The 21,542-nt window shown below is 39.5% G+C and overlaps 1 protein-coding gene across 3 annotated transcripts in view; it reads left to right on the forward strand.

Annotated features, from left to right (window-relative positions):
- EPM2A (EPM2A glucan phosphatase, laforin) overlaps positions 1-21,542 on the forward strand; it is a 158,786-nt gene that overhangs the window by 35,175 nt on the left and 102,069 nt on the right. For 2 of the 3 annotated variants that reach the window (XM_045066275.1, XM_045066277.1), the window contains exon 1: positions 18,757-19,137. The exons of the other annotated variant lie outside the window; for it this stretch is intronic. In XM_045066275.1, coding sequence (XP_044922210.1) covers positions 18,837-19,137 — 301 coding nt within the window. In that variant the 5' untranslated portion in view covers positions 18,757-18,836. Of the gene's footprint in view, positions 1-18,756; positions 19,138-21,542 lie in introns of those variants that run through there. 3 annotated transcript variants of the gene reach the window in all.

The following is a 21,542-nucleotide window of genomic DNA, read 5'->3' on the forward strand; positions in this document are numbered from 1 at the left end:
ACACATTCTGCCCATATAAACGGATAATCCCGTTTACTTTTCACCTTCAGGTATACCAGATTTGGTAGCTCCTAAATTTAAACCTCTTCTAAACTCCAAGTGATTGATCCAGTTGTCTTCCAGTTAATGTCTCCTGGATGGCCTGCAAATATCAGAGTTCAACATGTACAAAGCCTTCCTCATCTGTCTTACGAAAAGCATGCCTTAATAAGAGGGTTGATCAGTTGTTAGCAGCAGAGATGTTGAGACCCTTTGTTCCCGTTAGTTGTTCCCTAGGTGTGAGTGCTTTTGTTCCTTTAGTTCTCAAAGAGAAACCTTGATGAGAGAAAATTTTTTCTTACCAATAGACTGCTGCTTTTTTATAGTATAACCTGAATGGCTCTCTGAATTTTTTCTCTCTGCCAAAGCCTTAGATTCTCTCTTTGATTGTTCTAGTTTGGGATGGACTAGAGACTGAAGGAATTAGTGGGAAGCAACAGTGTGCGCGTGTACGCGCCTGTGTGTGTGTGTGTGTGTGTGTGTGTGTGTATGAGTCCCATTACATGAAGAAATTTGTTAAGAAAAAAAGACAGAAAAAATCCATTTTGCTACTTATATAAAATAAACACCTTTAAAAATATTTTTATTTATCTGGAGATAGATATTGAGCATCAAAAAATTTAAAAATCTTTCAAGCATGAATGTTATTACATTTTATACCTAAAATCCCATAACTAGCTCCTGACAATTGACAGTTACTAAATAATTTCATTTTCTTTTTTTTTTTTTAAGATTTTTATTTATTTATTTATTTGACAGAGATTACAAGTCAGCAGAGAGGCAGGCAGAGAGAGAGAGAGAGAGAGAGGAGGAAGCAGGCTCCCCACTGAGCAGAGAGCCCAATGTGGTGCTTGATCCCAGGACCCTGGGATCATGACCTAAGCCGAAGGCAGAGGCTTTATCCCACTGAGCCACCCAGATGCCCCTAATTTCATTTAATACAACCAATTCAGTTGCATGTCATTGACCTATCTGCTTGTCTAGAATTGCCTTAGATATTGATTACAAATAATGACTGGTCTAATACTAATATACTCAAAGTTTTTACCACTTACTTGTTTAATCAAAAGGTAAATTCGGAAACTAGATGGGATCAGAAGGGAGGCAAACCATAAGAGACTCTTAATCTCACAAAACAAACTGAGGGTTGCTGATGGCAGGTGAGGGGTTGGGAGAGGGTGGTTGGGTTATGGACATTGGGGAAGGTATGTGCTATGGTAAGTGCTGTGAAGTGTAAACCTGGCGATTCACAGACCTGTACCCCGGGGCTAATAATACATTATATGTTAATTAAAAAAAAATATATATATATATATATAGAGAGAGAGAAGGTAAGTTTGTTCAGGGTCGTCTGGGTGGCTTAGGCAGTTAAACTTCTGATTCTTGGTTTCAGCTCAGATCATGATCTCATGGGTCCTGGAACTGAGCCCTCTGTGGGGCTCTGTGCTCGGTGGGGAGTCTGCTTGAAAGATTCTCTCCCTCTGCCCCTCCCTCTGCTTTCTCTCTCGCTCACTCACTCACTCAATAAATAAATCTTTTAAAAAAGTAAATCTGTTCACAGTTTATAGATTTGTACAATGTATAGTTCAAATATGTCATTGGACCTAGAGTATTTTACTAGTTATGGCATTTTAATTTATCCAATGGCTTTTTGCTTTGATACTAAACCATCGAAATGTTAAAATTGAACAGATTAGTAATTATATGGCCACATTTATTTAATGTGAAATATATGTATAATAATGCAAAAGATGGTTATGTAATCAAGAAGTCAAGAGCAATGAAGAACACAATGAGTCTTATACTGGGATTCAGCATCTATTCATCTGCTGTGAGCTAGACAGTACAGGTACCTTGTAACTGTCGTTGCCCCTATAGTAAAGATGATACAGCTGAGTCAACATGACAGAAGCTGAGGATTCTGTAGGAGAATTCATGAGTAAGTAGTACTCCCCAAAGTACTTCAAAAGTATCATCCAGGGCGCCTGGGTGGCTCAGTAGGTTAATCCTCTGCCTTTGGCTCAGGTCATGATCAGGTCAGGTCAGGTCCTGGGATTGAGCCCGGCATCGGGCTCTCTTGTTCAGCAGGGAACCTGCTTCCCCACCTCCCTGCCTCTCTGCCTACTTGTGATCTCTGTCTGTCAAATAAATAAATAAAATCTTAAAAAAAAAAAAGTATTCATCCATTCTCTGGCTTCCATTTTTGCTATGAGGAAACAGCTGTCAGTCTAGTTATCTTTCCTTTGTATATTACCTTTTTTTTGTTTTCCCTCTGCCTGCTTTTAGGATAAACTCTTGGTCACTGGTGTTCTTTGTTTTCATTATGATAGATCCAGCTATGCATTATTTTTGTCCCATTTGGGATTCATCATCATTCTTGAATCTGAAGATTTATATTTCTCAAGAAGACATACTGTAAGTCATATCAAAGAAATGTGAACAGTAAATAGAAGGAGATAGAGAAAGAGAGGGTTAGTTAGTTTGTTTCAAGATGAGAGAAATAGTAATATAAGTGTTACTGATGTATCTGATCCAGGAAAGAAAAAGAAATTGGTGGCACGGTGGGGGAAGGGCTATTGTCATGCCCTTGAGTAGCTGAGAGGAACTGAGATCATGCGGAGTTGGAGTTAGCCTTAGCCAGGAGGACTGACATGTACTGTGAGAGAGGGAAGGCAGAGTGTATGAATCCACATATATTTTATTGGGTAGAAAAGGGAGAAGCAATAGCATCTAGTAATTTTCCTTTATTTGTATACTTTCAATCAAAATTTCTTCAAATTGGCTTTTTTATCTGTTGCTATGTAAGTCAACATGAAAGAGCAATTTGTGTCAGAAACTCGTAGGGAGTTTAGAAAAATGACACGTGTCTTGAGTCCTCGTTCTCAATCATGGGTGGTATGACACCCTGGGGGACATCTGGTGACATCTGGAGACATTTTGGTTGACACAACTGCAGATGTGCTACTGGTATCTAGGGGGTAGAAGCCACAGATGCTGCTAAACTTCCTACAAAGCACAGAAAAGCCCCACAAAATAATTATGTGGCCCCAGAGGTCGATAATGCTGAGGCAGAGAATAGCGCTGGTGTGGAGCAGTGGTGAACAAGCTTTTCTGGAAAGGGTAAGGTAGTAAACATTTCAGGCTTGGAGGCACGTTGGTTTCTGCTGCATGTCCTCAACAATGCCAGGTTAGTGTGAAAGTACATGAGGGCAATAGCAAATGCGTGAACCTTCCTGCGTTCTAACAAACATCATTTTCAAAAGCAGGTGAGTGTCCCATTGACTATTTTCCTAACCCACGATCTAGTAGAAGTTTTTACTTCTGCTGCAAAACCTAAAACATAGAAGCAAAGTTTACACTAATCTTCACTGGCAACAACGATGAAAAGCTCTGCATTCCTGATGATGTTGGTGCTGTGATAAGTTGGCCATGTGCCTAGTTGGTGCTTAGTGAATGTTTTCAAATCCAGACAATTATAAGTTGGTAAGTCACCTGTTTTATTTCAGACATTAAATATCTTCCTATCACTATTTTTTTCTCCTGAGATGATCTCCTAGTAGCCACTGGTCCTATCCACATCCTTGTGATTTGGGGATTCTCGTGTCTGCTTTTCTCCATGACTACAGGTATATTTCTCCTCTATCCCCAGACACATTAGTTTCTCTCTCTCTCTCTCTCTCTCTCTCTCACACACACACACACCACACACAGCTGAACTACACTGAAAGGTGTTTATTTATTATTGACCTCATTACTCATCTAATGGTTTATTTTTCTTCTGATATTATTAATTAGCACATTCATACATACTAAACAGATACAGTTTTTCATTTTATTGAAAAAGACTCACTATTCCTTTGAGGACTTGCCAATCCCAAGCATTATGATATTATAGTTTAACCAAATCTTTAAGTCATTCAGAATCAAATCTTCACTGATCAGACATTGAAATATATTCTTTATAGAACTATAAAATTAAATTTACTTTATTATTTTACAATTTTCAAAAATCAAGAAAAATGCTACCTTTCATCTTTTTTCAAAGTTGTATAAGTTTCATAGAAATCTATCATTCTTGATTTTGAGACACTAAGTTAGAATTATTGTCCAGAGTTTTCTTCCTATGTTATCTTTAACTTAGCTAGCAATAAAAGAATCACATCTAAATAGCGAGTAGAAAAGTTATCTTGACATTTTTAATATTTTCCACTGAAGATGTGGCTTGTATTGTTTGGGAACTTCTATGTAATTCAAAAGTTGAAAACTTTTTCCCTCATACCACAGTAATTAGCTTTGTATTTATTCTCAGCAAGACTAAAGTTCATAATACATATAGATCTTTAAAGTATGACTTTTTTCCTAATAAAGGATCACTTTTAATGTACTGTGAAGGAAGAAATGCAGCTAACATGGCTCAAACATTTCAAAAGAATTTGCCAGAAGTTAAAAACTAAGATAATAAAAGAAAGTAGGCCAGAGAGTGAGAAGATTAGAGGAAAATAATGATTAACTTATGGAAATTAGATGGAAGAGTAAAATAGAAAACAAAAGAATTCCTATGCATGATGGGCAATGAGAACCATGACAAAGAATGTTTCTTAAAAGCTTCTACTTTCAGTATATCTTTTTATTAATTTAAAAAAATTAATTAACATATAATGCATTATTAGCCCCAGGGGTACAGGTCTGTGAATCACCAGGTTACACACTTCACAGCACTCACCATAGTACATACCCTCCCCAATGTCCATAACCCCACCACCCTCTCCCTACCCCCCCCCCCGCAACCCTCAGTTTGTTTTGTGAGATTAAGAGTTTCTTATGGTTTGTCTTCCTCCCAATCCCATCTTGTTTCATTTATTCTTTTCCTACCTTCAAACCCCCAACATTGCATCTCCCCTTCCTCAAATCAGGGAGATCATATGATAGTTGTCTCTCTCTGATTGACTTATTTCGCTAAGCATAATACCCTCTTGTTCCATCCACATTGTCGCAAATGGCAAGATTTTGTTTCTTTTGATGGCTGCATAGTATTCCATTGTGTATATATACCACATCTTCTTTATCCATTCATCTGTTGATGGACATCTAGGTTCTTTGCATAGTTTGGCTATTGTGGACACTGCTGCTATAAACATTCAGATGCACTTGCCCCTTTGGATCACTATGTTTGTATCTCCAGGGTAAATACCCAGTAGTGCAATTGCTGGGTCATAAGGTAGCTCTATTTTCAACTTTTTGAGGATACTTTCAGTATATTTTGAAAAGGTTAGGTTACACAGGAGCATTACTCCAAAGATTTTAAGTTTTCTGCTTCAGAATAATACCAAACTCAGTATAAGGTGGTTTAAAAATTTCTCTACCAAAGTGTACTTTTTTCATAGCAAAAATTGGATAGACTTGAGAGACAAACAGAAAATATCTTACCTCTGTGAATTTGGGGGTTGAAGTCCTCCTACTTGATTATATACATTATCGTACTGATTAATACCTACTTTCCCCCTAAATTGACATTGCTTAAGTTGATTCCCAAGAACGTGAAATTCAACATTTAAAAAATAGTATTTTTATACTTCTTAGATTAAGTCAGCCTCTTTAGTGTTTAAATATTAATATTACTTTTTTTTTTAGTTTAGAAATACATTTTCAATGTAGGTATAGCTTCTATTTTTTAAAGTGGGCCCCCATATATCTACTCACATCATTTTGAATTGTTTTGATAACATAATATCCTCACATCTCTGTACTATAATTGCGGTGTCAATTAATTTAACATCACTTGAACTGTAGCATTTTTTTATGAGGTAGCAATAAAATTAAAACCTCCAAATATTTTATTATAAGTGTAAGGCCTTTGGAGTCAAAAAGCTTTGGATTTAATACCAACTCAGCCACTTGCTAGCTTGTAACAGAAAAATTTAATTAACCAGTTAAGTTTCAGTGTCTTAACCAGCAAAATGGAATCCTAATTTCTACTTAAGAGAATTTTATTAGATAATAAAACCAAAGTCCGAAGCTCAGTGACTGCAACAATGTAGCTCCCATTAAATGATCACTTCTATTATGACCAAACTATTTGAGAACATCTAAGTATTTTGAAGCAATTAGACTGTTTCCTAAATATTTTGCATTTTTATTCTGATGTTTTGCTTATCTAAATAATGAGATGCATTATAGACTGTTCTGTATAAACAAATACTAACCCTGTGAAATTTCTTATGCCTAAAATAGTTTTGTTTTGCATATTTCTGCTTGTAGAAAAATGTCACACTTTCAGTTTTCCAAGTACAAGTTGTCAAACAGGTCCTATCTAAACAAGAGCTGTTTTCTGAAGCCAGTAAATACAAGGGAATTTAGTAAACTTTTCCTAATTTAACCATTTTTCCATGTTACTTAGCAACCAGCTAATACTTCAGAAAAATCTCCTTTTTGTACTGAATTGCCATTGAGATTTGTGTCTGTTGCCAAACTGAAGATCAAATAGATAGTCACAATTTCCCTAAAGGACACAGCTGAAACCTAGCTAATGTTACCTCATCGCCACTAAAAGCCCAGTGTTTTCTACACTTCCTATTTAGAAATACCATTATGTGTTGTTACTTGTGCATAATAAATTCATAGTAAACCCTCTGAGACTGGGGCTATAAATGGAAACGCGTCATGTAGCCAACCATGCCTCCTTAATACTTAACATGTGCCCGTCCTCCAGAAACATTCTTTATTTGCTTTGAGAGCACATTAAATAAAGTATGATATGAGTAGGGTAACAGTACATTCTGTTTTGCCTGGCATGAATCTGGTTTACACCTACTGTAAATCAATTAACATTGTTAATTATTTTAACACCTCTTTTCATTCTCAAAATTTATCAGCTTAAGATAATAAGTTATCTGGTCACCCTGGATCTGAAAAATTTGGAGGCAGTTCAGAAGAGAGCAATGGAAATAACTAGAGAAAGAACTAAAGGAGTTGGATTTATTTATCGCTTGAAGAAAAGGGTAAACATAAGGAGATTACACTCTTCAAGGAGAAAATCCAGAGGAGCTATCCCGAGAGGAATCGAAATCCTCAGCCTGCTTTCCAACTCAGGTCTGCATAGAATGAAAACTTTTACATTGAAGATATGCTATGTAGAAAGTAGCAAGACAGTAGATGTACATACTAGATTACACCCAGTAAAGGTTATTGTTCCTTATTTTTAATATTTTTTCAAGAACAAATAGAATATGAACATACTGTATGATTTAGCAATTCTTTTATAGAACTACTTATATAGTGATAGGTCCTAGAGAAATTAGTGCAAATGTACAACGTGAAGTACATACTAGGCTGTTGATAGCTTTATGTTTATAATAGGTCCATACCCAAAATAATTCACCTATTAGGGCACCTGGGTGGCTCAGTGGGTTAAAGCCTCTGCCTTCAGCTCAGGTCATGGTCCCAGGGTCCTGGGATCGAGTTCGGCGTTGGGCTTTCTGCTCGGCAGGGAGCCTGCTTCCCTTCCTCTCTCTCTTCCTTCCTTTCTGCCTACTTGTGATCTCTGTCTGTCAAATAAATAAAATCTTAAAAAAAAATTCACCTATTAACAATAAAATTTATAAAGCATAGGATATTCAGGCAATGAAATATGCTGCACACGAACAAAAATAATTAAGTTATACTTACATGCCACAAGATGTATGTGTTTCAAAGCCATAGTGTTGAGAAAAAGACTTCAGTTACAAAAGAAAACATGCAGTATGGTTTCATTTTTACGAAATTCAAAAAAATAAGTGAAACTTTGTTTGTATGCGTGCCTTAGAAGCAAATCCTCAATCAAGGATTCTGGTTCAGGAATTAATTTGAAACTTATGAAACTACTGATACTCAATCATTTGTGACCTACACAAATGCCAGTTATGGTTCCATGAAATAGTTTAGTCAGGAAGAAGAGCAGTAGAGGTGGGGAAATAGACAAGGACAGAAGCAGATCATATAGGGACTCTTTCCAAGGCAGTTACCACTGTGGATGACTACAGCTTAATCCCCTCAGGGAAACTCAAGGGAGCCAGAATTCTGGACATACCAGAATTAACTTATTTTAGGCACAAAGAGGTTAAGATATATAAATATCTTAACCTCTTTTTTATACATCATTTTCTGTTAATTTTTGTGGGGGGACATGCAGTGAGTACGATGTAGGGCAGATAATTCAGTCAACCCAATAAGGACACGTGATATGAGTAAGACATAAATGCTGGTGGTTTTAAGTCATGGATATTTTGAGGACATTTGTTATCAAAGCATCACCTAATCCTGACTGAACACCTAGTTCTTCAGCCTTTTCCAAAAGGCCCACTTGAAGGGAGTGTGGAGAGAGGGAAAACAATGGGGAATATCTCGTAGGTTGGAAATGGGGAGGAGAGAGTCAAGTCAAGAGGGTGTTGCATGTGGTCTTCCAGCTGAGAGATCAGGAACAGCAAGATCAATCCCCATTTACTCTGAGGTCCTTGGGAGTGAGGGTATTGTTCACCTGGAAGGTAAAGTAACATATAATGAGAATGATATACCTCCAACTCCTGAATATACAGACCAATGCATTATTTTATTGCAAAGTGTCAAGGACTCTCTTCCTTTTTTGGACTGGTTAATTTGAAGGTAGTGCAATAAATTTCTCTACTCTAAAAAACATTGAGATTGCTCTTGAACATAACCCAGGACAATACAGCTTCCTGGAAAATCTCAAGGGAGGGAGTAGTCTTAAAATGCTGGTGATGGATGGAACCATCACATTAAAAACGAATTGAAGATATTCTTAAAAATTTCTATAATCATATTGTTCAGAAAACCAAAAGATAACTAATATTTATTTTCTTGAGGAAAATCACTTTTCTCAATCATGGATCATGTATGTTCCGGTGGCTGTATCATTGACACTTGAGGTGACCACAGGAGAGGAAGGACATGGAAACAAAAGGAAGTGTGTGTCTCTGATAATCCTTTATGTTTTAGAAAATTAGATGTATGGATAAAAACAAATAAATGAGAAACTTAAAACCTGTTTTTAATAAGCATCCCAGTTTCCTCATATATCAAACAAAGGAACATGGAGCTCCTTCTGGTTCTTAGAACTCTGCTGTTCCAAGCACAGTTGTTCTTTCTTTGAATTTTCTAATTCAGAGCAATGTGGGAAACCAACTATATTAAACTGATTGACTGCTAAAGGTATTAATCTGGTGAAATAAATTATATTCTCATTTATTCTTTGGAAGAATTTCTAAATTGATCATGGAATCAATTGCTCCTCCACCTGGGACATACAAACTTAATTAAACCACAGATTTTTTTTTTTTCCAGGTGAATTTACAATGACTATGTCATAGCCGGACACTTATTGGAAATTAAAGATTCTGAAAAATCAATTTTTTCCTTAAAGTGATAATAAATCACACTTTCTAAAAAGAATGTTACTGCATCCAAAGATATTTACTTAAAAAATGCAATCTCATGTATCTAACATCATACTTCAGGAAGTTGGATAGCTAAATGAGATTATTAAATATATATTAGCCTTGCCATGATTAATACTGTTTGCCTGGTAAGCTTGCAGGTGGTGTACTCACATACTCACTGCCAAAGATAATAGCAAATAGATTAGAACAATTTACAGTATGCTAATTTTTGCTATTATAAAATAGCACAATGAACTTATCTTCATACTGAACTAAAGTGTATGAAATCGTTCACCTCTTGATTTTAATAAGTTTGATATTCTCGCTTTGGACAGTAAACACCCAAGACATTTTCTTTTCTCTATTTCCCATTTCTTCATTATAGAACTACCATAATATGCTTGTTTCTCTATAATTATTATTTTAAAAAAAGATTTTATTTATTTATTTGACAGAGAAAGAGAGAAAGATCACAAGTAGGCAGAGGCAGGCAGAGAGAGTGGGGGAAGCAGGCTTCTTGCTGAGCAGAAAACCTGATGCAGGTCTCGATCCCAGGTCCTTGAGATCATGACCTGAGCCGAAGGCAGAGGCTTAACCCACTGAGCCACCCAGGTGCTCCTCTTTGTTATTTTTAATAGAAATTGTAAAACATATAAGTAAGAATGCAGAACTAGTCTAACCTGTAATTGATTAGTGCAGAATATGTCATATAGTTATCTGAGAAAAAACAATTTCTGGGATCTGTATCCTTTGTTAGTCTGACATTACATTAAACATGCTTTGAGATTTTTTGTGTCTCTGCTTTTGTTGCTGTGGTTACTGGTGTACTGGAATACCAGTGGCCCTTCACCCCCACCTCTTTCTTGTCTTCTGTCCATTCCAAGCTCTGGTTGCAAGTCCTTCATGACCGGATACCAGACCCAACCTCTCTAGGTCCTTGGTGCTTCAGTCCTTCTGCGACCTTTATGACGCCTGCCGCTAGTTGTTCGTAGCTGCTTGGTGACAAGTAATTTAGTATTGTTAAATTTGAAAACAATAATTTTTTGTGTTTTAACAGTTTTCATGTGTATTTCTTTCCAGCAACTATACTGATGAACTCTATGAGAACAAGAATCACGTTTTATATTTGTTGGTGCGTTCCAAGTCACCTACCCAATGCTGTATACTTCAAAAGTATTTGTACACTGGGGTGCCTGGGTGGTACAGTTGGTTGAAGAGACCAACTCTTGGTTTCAACTCAGGTCGTGACCTCAGGGTCGTGAGACCATCCCCATGTTGGGCTCTGTATCGTGCTGGAGTCTGCTTAAGACTCTTTCGTTCTCTCTCTGCCCCTTCCCCCTATGCTTGCATTCTCTTTCTCTCTCAAATGAATAAATCTTCAAAAGTATTTGTATATAGATTGTCTCTTGTGAAATGGTTATCACTTTTGGAAGAAGCTGAAAAAAATAAAAAGGTTATTCTTCTATGTACTATCGCAAATCAGTACCTCAGTGTATGCTGGAGGAAGCAAATCCTCCTCTTGCAGATTCTTAGGAATCAGGTTTATGTGTATTTTCCTTTGAAAAACAGGGGTTCGGGATACCTGGATGGCTCAGTCAGCTAAGCATCTGCCTTCAGCTCAAGTCATGATCCCAGGGTCCTGGGATCAAGCCCTGTGTTGGGCTCCCTGCTCAGGAGGTAAAACCGTATTTTCCTTCTCTCTCTCTCTGCCCCTGCTCATGGGCTTTCTCTTTCTCTCTCTCACTCTTTCTTTCAAAGAAATAAATAAAATCTAAAACAAACCAAAAAACCAGGGGTTCAAAACCCACATGACTTCAAGAGGCCCACAGCTGTTCTAATAGTTGACTTGCTGTTTTTGGAACAGTTTTATTGAGATATTATTCATAGAAGTCATCTATTTAAAGTGTACAATTTTAATTTTAATATATTCACAGATTTGTGCAACCATCACTATAATCACTTTTAGGATATTTTTAACACTTCCTTTCCCAAACCCTATACCTTTATTAGTCACTCCTCATTCCCTTCCCTATAGATTCTGATCTGAGACAATCACAAACCTCCTTTCCGTATCTGTAGACTTGCCTATTCAGGACATTTCATATAATTGGAATCACACAGTATGTGCTCTTTTGCAACTGGCCTTTTGACTCAGCACAACATTTTCAAAATCAAGCCATGTTATAACATACATCAGTACTTTATTTCTTTTTATGGCCAAATATAGCGCATTTTGTTGATTTAGTCATCAGGTGATAGAAATTTGAGTTGTTTTCAATTTTTGGCTATTAGGAATAATGTTGCCATGTACATTCACTTGCAGAGTTCTTTTTTTTTTTTTTTAAAGATTTTATTTATTTATTTGACAGAGAGAAAGATCACAAGTAGGCAGAGAAGCAGGCAGAGAAAGAGGGGGAAGCAGGCTCCCTGCTGAGCAGAGAGCCCGATGCGAGGCTCGATCCCAGGACCCTGAGATCATGACCTGAGCCGAAGGCAGCGGCTTAACACACTGAGCCACCCAGGCGCCCCTCACTTGCAGAGTTCTGAATGGACATTGTTTTCCATATCTTGTGAAGGAGTGGGATTGCTAGGTCATACGTTAACACTATGTTTTACCTTTGGAGGAACTGTCAAATTGTTTTCCAAAGTGGCTGCACTATTTTGCATTTTCATCAACCTAAATAAAACTTCCAGTATCTTCATATCGTCACTACTTCCTTTTTAATGCTGTCATGAAAACTAACAAACAAAAACTCTTGGAGTATCAGGATAAACAACAACTTGGCCCCAATTTCAGGGAGACAATAAGGGCATGGTGGAAAATGGAGTGTTGGGAGTTCAAGCCCATCCAAAGGGGGAGACAGTCCCTTCTCAGCTCCACCCATTGTGTCTTGGAAGCTGTGGCCCCTTCTTGCTAAATCTTTTTTTTCAAGAGAAGACAAAAATTTGGATATTCCTGTGAAATTTTCCAATATTTATATTTTGGCAAGGAATTAAACAGAAGCCCATGTATGTCTGTCGGTTGTGGTCTGCAGTTTTGTGGTCTCTGCTACAGAAAGTACCAGTGGTTTCTAAGATCACAGACCAGTGATGTTGCAGCCACTATGTTACTTCCCACAGAGGGAGCAACTGTTACTCTTACAATTTCTCCATCTAGAAGAACTCCTCCCTACCCTTACCCCCTACCCTGACTTTATAAATTCTACAAGCTCTTTTTTGTGTAGGGGTACAGAGATATTAACACCTCACTCTAGTCACATTTCTACCTGAAATTGAAGGGAAATGTGCTAAGTCAGATTAAGAAAACTTGTTTCTCTCATAATAGCAGTTTCTGGCCTTCTTCCAAGGAAGGAAGCTTTAGAATTTTGGTTTCCTGTTTCATTCATCTCTTGGAGTTCCCTGCACTACAGAAGGGCTGTGGAGTTTCTGGTGAAGTTCCTGCATAACAAAATCTTAGCAGAGAGTGCAGTCTCCCACAGGGCAGACCCCAAAGGCAGATGATATGGTCATAGTGAATGTATATAAAGTCTAGGGTACTGTTCTAAATCTAGTTAGATTCATCTGTGTTTGTCCAGACTGCTGCATATAATCTGTTTACAGCTCTAATTTTACTGAGGTTTGCCAACTGGATCTAAAACAACTTAATTTTTTTTTTTTTAACACTTTTAGAGTAGGGCTTTAGTTTATATATGTCTTTGTGAGAATTGGAATAATTCCCTGCTTGGAGAAGGAAATAGTGAAATGTGTTAGACCTGAGAGATGGCATCCCCCAAGGCTCCATATGTAGATTTGCCTCGTGGCACTAGGCTTACCCAGGAACAGACAGTTTATGGGAGGAGAACTGTACCCAGAACAAAAGGCTTTGCAAGTGGAGCATGGATTGCATTTCAGCCCTCCCCAGGCCTCCCCAGCCCTTCAGCCTAGTGTTTCTGTGCCCAACCATGTGCTGAGTCCTTGTCTGGAGAGGCTATTGAGTCAGGCATTCCTGTCTTTGTCATTTATTAGTTGTACGGCCTTAGGCAAATCAGTTAATGCTCAAACAATTTGTGGCTTTTTCTGGATAATGGAGATCATAGTTACATCATGGAAATGTGGACAGAATTAGATAAGAGGTGTTTGACACCCAGCACAATGCCAAGCCCATTGTAGATAAGAGTTCAATAATCTGGATGTTATTATTGTTATTTTTATACACTGTACAGAAAAAATATCCAAAACCTAGAATTGAGATATAAGGGTGACTGCCTGTCTTGCGTGTTGGAGCAGGACCCTCAGTACCCTCCGAGTTATTTCATCCTCTACAAGAATATCTGTGCCTGATTTATGTTACTGTTTACTATTGGTTAGGGCCCTCCCTCCAAAAGCTATTTATTCAATATTGTAGATGTTTATCTGTCTAAAATGCAAGTGATTTCTGGGTGGCAGGATAGATAAATCCAAAGGTTAGTTTTATTGCCCAGTAGGATATTAATCAGTTTTGTATCTAATCTAGTAATCTACCAGTCTTTCCGAGTCTATACATATTAGGTCTGGAATTCTTTTTGAACCACTTTTATCATTCTGCTGGTTTCTTCATTAATATATGTGAGAGTCATTTTGGAAAATTATACTTTGACAATCTCCATAGCGCATGCTTGGACGAGGATATAGTTTTGAATAAGTGGTTACTTCCTTTAATTAAACAGGAGTACAACTTCTCCCCAACGATTCTGCATTTCCGGGAATCCTTGAGCTCCTAGTATGAACTAGAGTTTAGCCGGGGAAGCCCATGGTCTTTACACAGTTCCTGCTTTACCCTTTTTTTCCTATCGAAGGTCAATGGGGTTTCACTTCAGGCTTCTCCTTGCCAGCTATCACCAATCCTTGCTTTCCTTCTGGAATCCTCACCGTTGGCCCCCTGGTGTTGAAGTAAACCAATGTTTCCAAACCAACCTTCTGTTTGTCTCCTTTCCCCACGCCAGACAAAAGCATCCTAAACAGCGTCACGTTTAAAATACCTGTAGGCTTGATAGAAACACGTACAATGATTAGGAAAAAGCAGCAAAGGGTGAATTACAGAGTGTTCAAATTCCTGAAAACTACTTGTCAGGCTTGCCTCCTGCCCCTCCCCCGCGCGGGGCTGCTCTCCTTCCCCACCTTAGTCTCAGTTCTTCACTTAAGTATCAAGGAGCCTGCTCTGCTTTCAGCTAACTCTTTCCCTTTTCTCAAACTCCTCGAAAGTTCCCGTTGGGAGTTTCAAATCATCCTTCCTAGCCACTACTCTTTTATTCCTAGTGGATGAGGTATTGACCCTTCTACCCTTTTTGAGAGAGGTGTTAATTAACCTGCCATTCAAATTACCCCAGACCTAGGAGGCTCTTTTTCAATCTGAAGGAAGCTCTGAACTGGTGTCTCTGAACTCAAGGTCCAGCTAACCGGCCTGGCCCTGTACTTTCGCTAGGAAGAGCCAGTTGGGGTCATTGCTTGACAGAATCCAGGCTCAGACGACCTGTTGAGAAGAGGCATTCAGTTCAGAAGTGCGGAGAGGAGGTGTGGGTTTTACAAAGCGGACAGCAGCCGGCGTGTGTGTGTGTGTGTGTGTGTGTGTGTGTACACATGCGTGGCAGGGAAGGGGCAGGTCAATATCTTTTGAAAAGAAATATGCTTCACTGTAATTTTATACTTGGACCATTTAAAAAAAATCAATATTTCTGGGACACCTGGGTGACTCAGTTGGTTGAGCGACTGCCTTTGGCTCTGGTCAATTTAAAAAAATCAATATTTCTGTAGCATAAATTGCATAAAAATGCATGACTAAACTGACTGTTGGTGATGTCCTAAAAATGCAGTTCTTGTCTGTATGGTGGGAGGGGGTGGGAGGTGGAATTATTGGAATCTCCTGCAGATAGGAGATTTTTATATGTATCAGAAAGGGGCATGGATTTTTTAAATAGTTGAGAAATTGTGGAATTTTTAGACAAAGCCTGGGTATAGGTCAAATCTGTCTATTGCTTCAGATCCTTGAAGGGATTTCAAGTAGCCTAACCTACAATTTTCCAACCCAGAAAAAAGTAAGCTGCAATATGCAAATTTTCTAAGCTATAATTAAATTCTTTCAGGAAGGTTTTGTTGTTTGCTTTTATTTTTTTATTTTTTTAAACCACAGAATTGGAAATAGTGTATGTGGCACATTTAACTCTTAGTATGTTCTGACAAGTAATAAACTAATGCTTATAACAGTCCCTGAACTATTTGGATGAAATATGGTTTGCATTAGTGAGTGTGTGTATACATATACAATGTTATAAAGGAAGATTTATGAAAACTCACTGACTAGTGAAAGATTTCTTCAGAAAACATAAATTACCATAGTTCTAAATAATAGCTTTCCCTGAGGGAGCATTGAAAGAATTTACATTTGAATTGGATCCTGAAACTCTAAATGTGAATTTATCACCCATTCTTCAATAAATGTTGTAGTTTTATAAAAGATAGCACTATAGAAATGAAATTCAATGACAACAAATTAGTTTGGTCTTTTAAAAATTATCAAAATTATGTTTCTTTACTGAGCCAACTCTTGCTCTAAATTCAACTTGTCTTCATATAGCATCAAGAATCTAACTTCAAACGGATTCCATAAATAATCACTTCTAATAAATACCACAATTTTTTGAACTGTAAGAAGAAATCTCAGATGGAGGACTCAACCAGGAAAAAAACCTTTTTTTTTTTTTTTTTTTTTTAAGATTTTATTTATTTATTCGGAAGAGAGAGCACACAAGAGCAGAACTGGGGTCAGGGAGGGAAAGGGAGAAGCGGACTCCCTGTTGAGCAGGGAGCCAGACACAGGGCTCAATCCAGGAACCTGAGATCATGACCTGAGCCAAAGGCAGATGCTTAACCAACTGAGCCACCCCGGCACCCTTTTACCTTGACTTTCCAAATCTGTATTTCCATTGTCAATTAGACAGGTGTATAAAGGCATAACAATGACCATTTTCTGGGGTCTGAGATCAAATCCATTCTAAGTACCAAAATATTTATGTCCTTATAGACTTGTCTATTAGTTTAGATTTATCTGTTTCATCATTCCTAAGGATGAAATTGGTTATAGGAAATAATTATAGGAAGTTAGTTTTTCATTAAGAGCTAGTGGAGAATAACTCATTTAAATATGCTGGGATTTAAAGGTAGTCTGTAAGTGATTTTCCTAGAAATCAAATTTTTTATAATGTATATTATATATATCTTTAACTGTAAGCTGAATGGATGACTTTTAGCACCAGCTCTGTCCCTTCCTTGCTATGGGTTGCTTACTGAAACTTTCTGCACATTTTCCTCACATACAAAAATGGAGATACCATATTAGTTACTTCTTAGGACTGGTAAGAGAATTAAATGAGACAATATGAGTTTGAAAACCACATGCTTAGTTCATAATAAGGGTTCAATGGCTATAATAATTTTTATGGTTAATAAGTTCAAATGATTGATGAAGTATGATTGAGGCTTTGGAATATGTCCTTTTGGTCTTGTTCTTCTTTCCAACTGCATTTTACTTAGTGTACAATGTAGCTATCACATCTACTATATTTCAATCTATGCTGTAAAATACTACATATTTGGTTTGGGGATTAAGGGGATACTTCTGACTGTTAAAATTACTCAACTTCTTTATGATAGAAAAGTAAAGGAAATAATGCCTCTTGATCAAATATGTTGCCCCTTTTGTCTCTTTCTCCTTCATTCTTTCTTTTCTTCCTCCCACGGTCCTTCCTTCCTTTTCTCCCCCTCCTCCTTTTCTCCTCGTTTTATCTACGGAATGGACAATACTCACCCTGGAAGAGCTGGTGGGAATAATGCCATTTGGAAAGCATACACACAGGCTGCATAGAACAACAGAAGAAAGTCCTGAATTGACAGTTCCCAGGGTCCTTGCACGGCCAAACGACTCTTAATTTCCTAAAATTAGTCTAAGAATATTTTGTTAACAGCAATCTGAATAAGCTGACTCACATGCCACCATGATTTAATGTCTGCTTTGCTACTGAATCAGCCATGTTTGGCTAGCCTTGCTGTCTTCTTTTCTTTGTGTTTATCCTTAAGCTTAGCAACCAACCAAACACTGAATGGAATATCAATATTTAAGAGTAAAGCATATTAGTTTACTAACTGTTCCACTGACAGACTCAGTTTGTATGGCTTACATTTGTATTTCTTTTTGTTTTACTTATGATATTCTTAATGCATGAAATTTTAACTCCCCCCGCCCTATTTTTCACAAGCTTTCAAATACTGGTAAAAACATGAACTAGGGATATTTATGTGTCTCTGGTTGTTAAGTGGTGAATATACAAATGTAAGAACAGGAGAACAATTTTATTAAAGAACCAGAAAATAACAAGTACGTAAACAGGAAGGATGGTTATCTTAAACCAGTAACAAAAATTAAAGCCCTCTCCCCACCCAGGTAAATAGGTTTTTCCTTTTGACCAAACAGCTATAAATCTGTATTTCTTGACAGTATTTGGTTTACTGAAAGCAAATTTTAAGCATTTTTTATTTTTATGCCATTAAAAAAATTATATCAAACATTTGTAATCATAGAATTATGGTCCGTATTGTTTTACCTTGAAAAGGACTCGAAAGTATTTACTCCAAACGCGTTTTACATATACTAAAAATAGAATATTTTTTGAAAAAATGAAAGCGATCATGTGTCATTTCAGGCCTCAAATTGGACTAGGCAAGGGAAGAGTAACCAGTGTTTTTCTGCATCAGCTCTGGGCTCTGAACGGCATCTCTTCCACCAATCAGAGAGACCTTCGGAGTTAGCAGGGTCGTTCAAGATGGTTATTTTATACCCTCACGTTACAGATAAAGAAACCGGAGGCCCGGAGGAAGGGACCTGTTTAAGGGCCGGAGCTCTCCAGACACCGCGGCCAGGATCTTCCCCCAACTTCACTGTTAATGTCAGGCCATTTTTCTTTACGACCCACAAAAACATAATTTCGACTTTTTGGGAAAGATGACAGGAAAATCGCAGGGTTTCTGGGCTGTTTTCCTCCCTGTCCTAACCCGTTTAGACTCCCTTTTGTCGCCTCCGCCGCGTCCCCAGCGGCCCCGCGGAGCCGCGCTGCGGGAAGAGGCGATCCGCCCGGGCCCGCTTCCCGTCCCCACAGGCCCCGGGCTGGGCCAGGCCCGGCTCCTAGGCCGCGTGATGCAGCCCAAAAAAGGTGCAGCCTCGCACGTGTCCCCGCCGGCGCCCCGGCCCCTGGCGACCAGGCCCCCTGCGCCGCCGCCCAATCGCCGCGGCCGCTTCGCGCTCGGGCCACGTCCGCCGGCCGCCGGGCACCGACACCCGGAGCTGCGCCGCCCGCCGCCATGCGGTTCCGGTTCGGGGTGGTGGTGCCGCCCGCGGTGGCCGGGGCCGGGCCGGAGCTGCTGGTCGTGGGGTCGCGGCCCGAGCTGGGGCGCTGGGAGCCGCGCGGGGCCGTGCGCCTGAGGCCTGCGGGCACGGCGGCGGGCGCGGGGGCGCTGGCGCTGCAGGAGCCCGGCCTGTGGCTCGGGGAGGTGGAGCTGGCGCCCGAGGAGGCGGCGCAGGACGGGGCGGAGCCGGGCCGCGTGGACACGTTCTGGTACAAGTTCCTGAAGCGGGAACCCGGAGGAGAGCTCTCCTGGGAAGGTACTGGAGCTGGCGTCCCCACCCGAGCGCGCCCCGGGGACTGCGGCCTCGGCCTCGGCCTGGGGCGCCCGCCGGTGCCCGCTGCGCGCTCCCCGCGCGCTCTGCCCGTCTCCCCGGCTTTGAAAGCTGCCCCCGAACTCCCCGGCCGCCCCGGTGGGCCAAACAGTGTCCGCCTGCCGCGCCTCGGACTCGGGGCGCGTCCCTAGATCCCTGCCGCGCTCCTGCGCGCCGGCCCGCCCCTTCGCTCCCTGACCCTCCGCCCTTTTTCCCAAGCGCCGGGTTCCCGGGGTGTTTCCTGGCGTGTAGGCTGCGCGTCCCGGTTTCCTAAGTAACCCCAGCCCCGGGGCACCCGTCCTCCCCGCGCGAGTCCCTGGCCGCCTGGCCCGCGCTGGGGCTCACGGGTTCTCTCCAGAGCTCTGCCCTAGTGTTTCGGCGGCCCGGTTTACCCCCTGGTCCCCTAAGAAATGACCCAACCGGTGAAGCTGCCCTGTTCCCTCATCCACGTGCTTCTGTATGAGGTTTTATTTCCTTAGATCTGAGAGCGAACCAATGCAAAGACATGGAGTCTTTCTCCTTTTGAATTTTTTAATTTATTGAGATATACTTTGATTTCCTAAGATATAAAAACAATATATGCTAGTTGTAAAAAAAGAAAAAAAAACAAATTTCAAAGTAAAAACTTCTTCCCTGCACTGCCTTCTGCCCAATACGTGTTTGTCTCTACCTATCATGTATCTATCTCACGCACAAACTATATGATTCTGTATCTTGCTTTTTCTTGATTAACGATAATGTTGCCAATACTTTTTAGCGTCACTCCATATAGATGCATTTTATTTTTTAAAAGGCAACAAAATATTTTGCGTCTAACTAGTGCGCATTCAGATGGTTTTCGTTTTCCTCTGTGTTAAACAGTAGTTGCTTCACTGAAAGTCCGTGTATGGAGTTATCTTTGAGTATTTGGGGGTGTTGCTATATGGTAGATTCTGAGAGGTGAACTTGTTAGGTCAGCGTGTGGCCATATTTCACATTTCAATAAGGACTGCGAAATTATACCCTGAAAAGGCTATACCAGTGTAGACCCCAACCCCCAAGCCCCCCCGCACCTCCCCCAACGAAGTGTGAATTTAGACAGCTCTTTAAAAGTGGTGTGCAAAGTAGAGGATTGGAGTATGTGTGATCAACAGTTGTCTAAAGCTGATGAAATGAATGTCTCTTTAAAGTTTATATGACAAAAATGGGCCATTTAGTCCCTAACGGTGTGGAAACAAAGAATCAATAAAGAACATGAGTATTCTGTAATACGTTTGTGTATTATCCACTTGGTTTTATGAACGGGTGGCATTTATTCTCATTTTGTATTACCGTGCCTGAATGGAGGGCTGTGCTCACCAGTTTATGCCCTTCTTTACAGGATACAAGTTTTATTAATAGAATTACATAATATTTTTAACAAAAAAATATCTGCTAATTTTAATAAAAATTATGGACTTTCCCCTCCCTAGTTCTCCTCCATTTCTGTTTTTAGCTTTTCTGATAATCCTCCCAAAGTTCTAAATAATTTGCTTCTATTGCTATTTCTTAATGTATTATGTGTAGCTTTTGTGATCTTAGATTTTGAGTTTCTATATAAATTTTATAAAACATTTTAAAATTAAAATTAGACAGTATCTACTCTGTATCCATAAATTTAACCATCATACTTGCTGTGAAATGTGAGGAATTTAAATTCCTTATCTCTCTGCTCCCTGCTGTTTTTTTTTTTTTAAAGATTTTATTTATTTATTTGATAGAGAGATCACAAGCAGGCAGAGAGGCAGGCAGAGAGAGAGGAGGAAGCAGGCTCCCTGCTGAGCAGAGGGCCCAATGCGGAGCTGGATCCCAGGACCCTGAGATCATGACCTGAGCTGAAGGCAGCGGCCTAACCCACTGAGCCACCCAGGCGCCCCTCCCTGCTGGTTTTTATATTATTATTTTATATAAAAAGTATCTATGTATAATTGTTGACTTGCTATTATATAGAAAATTCTGTGCTATAATAATTTTACTGTGCAGAAAGTTACCCCTGTACAAGAAGGTAAGAAAAATAGCTGACACATATTCTTTTCCCTCTCCTTACTTTGGTTATTTTCTCTTTATTGGTAAGTTTTATATAATTTATATTGTGTTTTATAATTGTTACTATTCCTTCTTGTTTTGGATTGATAACTTGATTCTAAAAATGTTAAGTTAAAGAGCATTATGAGAAGCATCATGGTCAGCGTTTAAGAGTAAGGATTCTGGGGGCACCTGGGTGGCTCTGTGGGTTAAAGCCTCTGCCTTCGGCTCAGGTCATGATCTCAGGGTCCTCGGACAGAGCCCCGCCTCGGGCTCTCTGCTCAGCAGGGAGCCTGCATCCTTCTCCC

This window comes from Mustela putorius, unplaced genomic scaffold, assembly GCF_011764305.1.
Source record: "Mustela putorius furo isolate JIRA1106 unplaced genomic scaffold, ASM1176430v1.1 tig00003863_pilon_pilon_pilon, whole genome shotgun sequence".
Taxonomy (NCBI): Eukaryota; Metazoa; Chordata; class Mammalia; order Carnivora; family Mustelidae; genus Mustela; species Mustela putorius.